We start from the raw sequence: 1298 nt of genomic DNA on the forward strand, positions 1-1298 counted from the left end.
TTCCTGCTCTGTATCCTTCATGCAGCTCCTTCATCCAGAAGACCCACAATGGGATCTGGGTTTAACCTGGATGAATTCCTGCCTTCCAAAGCTCAGCTTCATTTCCAGCTCTCCAGAGCACAGTCTTTAAGAGGACAGGTTACTCTGAAGCACAGACAAGGAGAAGCTCTCTGGTTAATTCCCCACTTACCATCATCATCATGTCGTGGCCCCCGTGTCCCGAGGCCGTGCTGGTCGGGTGCTGATGCTCAGGAGGATGCGAGGTTGGCAGCGTGGAGCTGTTCATGTGGTGAGACATCTTGAGCACAGAGAGATTCACAAAGGCACATAGAAAAGTGGGACCCTGAAAAACAAACAAACAATGAAGCCTTTTCTAAACTGAATGTGGTTTCTCTACTGCTGCTGCATGAGAAAATATTCCAAGGCACTGAGAACTGCTGCCTCTGAACAACTCCTGGAGCTTCCTCATGGTCCTGCTCTGGCTACAGAGAGCACACAGCAGGACACTTTAGAGGGGGTGTGTCCCTCTGCAGCCTAATTTGATTGAGATGGCACCTGGGGCAAGTGCTCAGCATAAAGGAACATTTCTTATCTACTTGAGGAAAAAAACAGAGCCCCTTCCCAAGAGCAGTCTTGCAAGAGGCAAAAATATCACAAGCACCACTTTAAATTGCATATACTAAAGGATCAGACTACAGGATTTCTGTTAATTGACAGTTAAGCATTTTATTGGGAACATGCTTAACACAGAAATTGTGTTAGTTGGAACAAGACCTACTGTCAGGCAAAGGTCTGCAACAGCTACAGGCAATCCAATTTCATTTCCATGAGCTTTACATTGCCACATCTCCCCTGTAATCACATTACCCACAGTCAGAGAAACATTCAAGAGGCTGCCAGTCCCAATCCTTAATCTGGTTACCACAAATCAGGGATGTCTGGACACACTAAAAAAAATAAAAAAATAAAAATACCCTCTATGGTCACCTGTGGGCATGGCTGCTGCACTCTGGCCCAGCACTGCCTGGGCTGGCAATTGCTGGTGGGAAATGAAAATCATCAGGTTCAAAGAGCAACAGGAGAGAAAATAACCTGGGAATACCAGTCAGCCCTGAAAGGACAGCATCTGTCCTACTGGACCCTGCCTTTACTCCAGTCCTGCACTGAAGCAAAACCAAGGGAAATAAAAAGCAAAGTTTGGACACTTTATCAAATTAAAGTTTAAAAAGAAATGAGATACAGACTTCTTTCCACATAAACCATCAGGAGAGTTTACAAGTGTGGTTTTTCAGTTTTTT

The 1298-nt window shown here is 45.1% G+C and overlaps 1 protein-coding gene across 1 annotated transcript in view; it reads right to left on the minus strand.

Annotated features, from left to right (window-relative positions):
* The window catches only part of SLC31A1 (solute carrier family 31 member 1), a 7446-nt gene extending 6994 nt beyond the window's left edge, over nt 1-452 (minus strand). Inside the window, exon 1 of the mRNA XM_031059242.1 lies at nt 191-452. Within this exon, the coding sequence (XP_030915102.1) occupies nt 191-298 (108 nt within the window). The 5' untranslated portion in view covers nt 299-452. The remainder of the gene's footprint in view (nt 1-190) is intronic.
* Nucleotides 453-1298: the final 846 nt, after the last annotated feature.

Source organism: Geospiza fortis, unplaced genomic scaffold, assembly GCF_000277835.1.
Source record: "Geospiza fortis unplaced genomic scaffold, GeoFor_1.0 scaffold85, whole genome shotgun sequence".
In the NCBI taxonomy this organism is placed as follows: Eukaryota; Metazoa; Chordata; class Aves; order Passeriformes; family Thraupidae; genus Geospiza; species Geospiza fortis.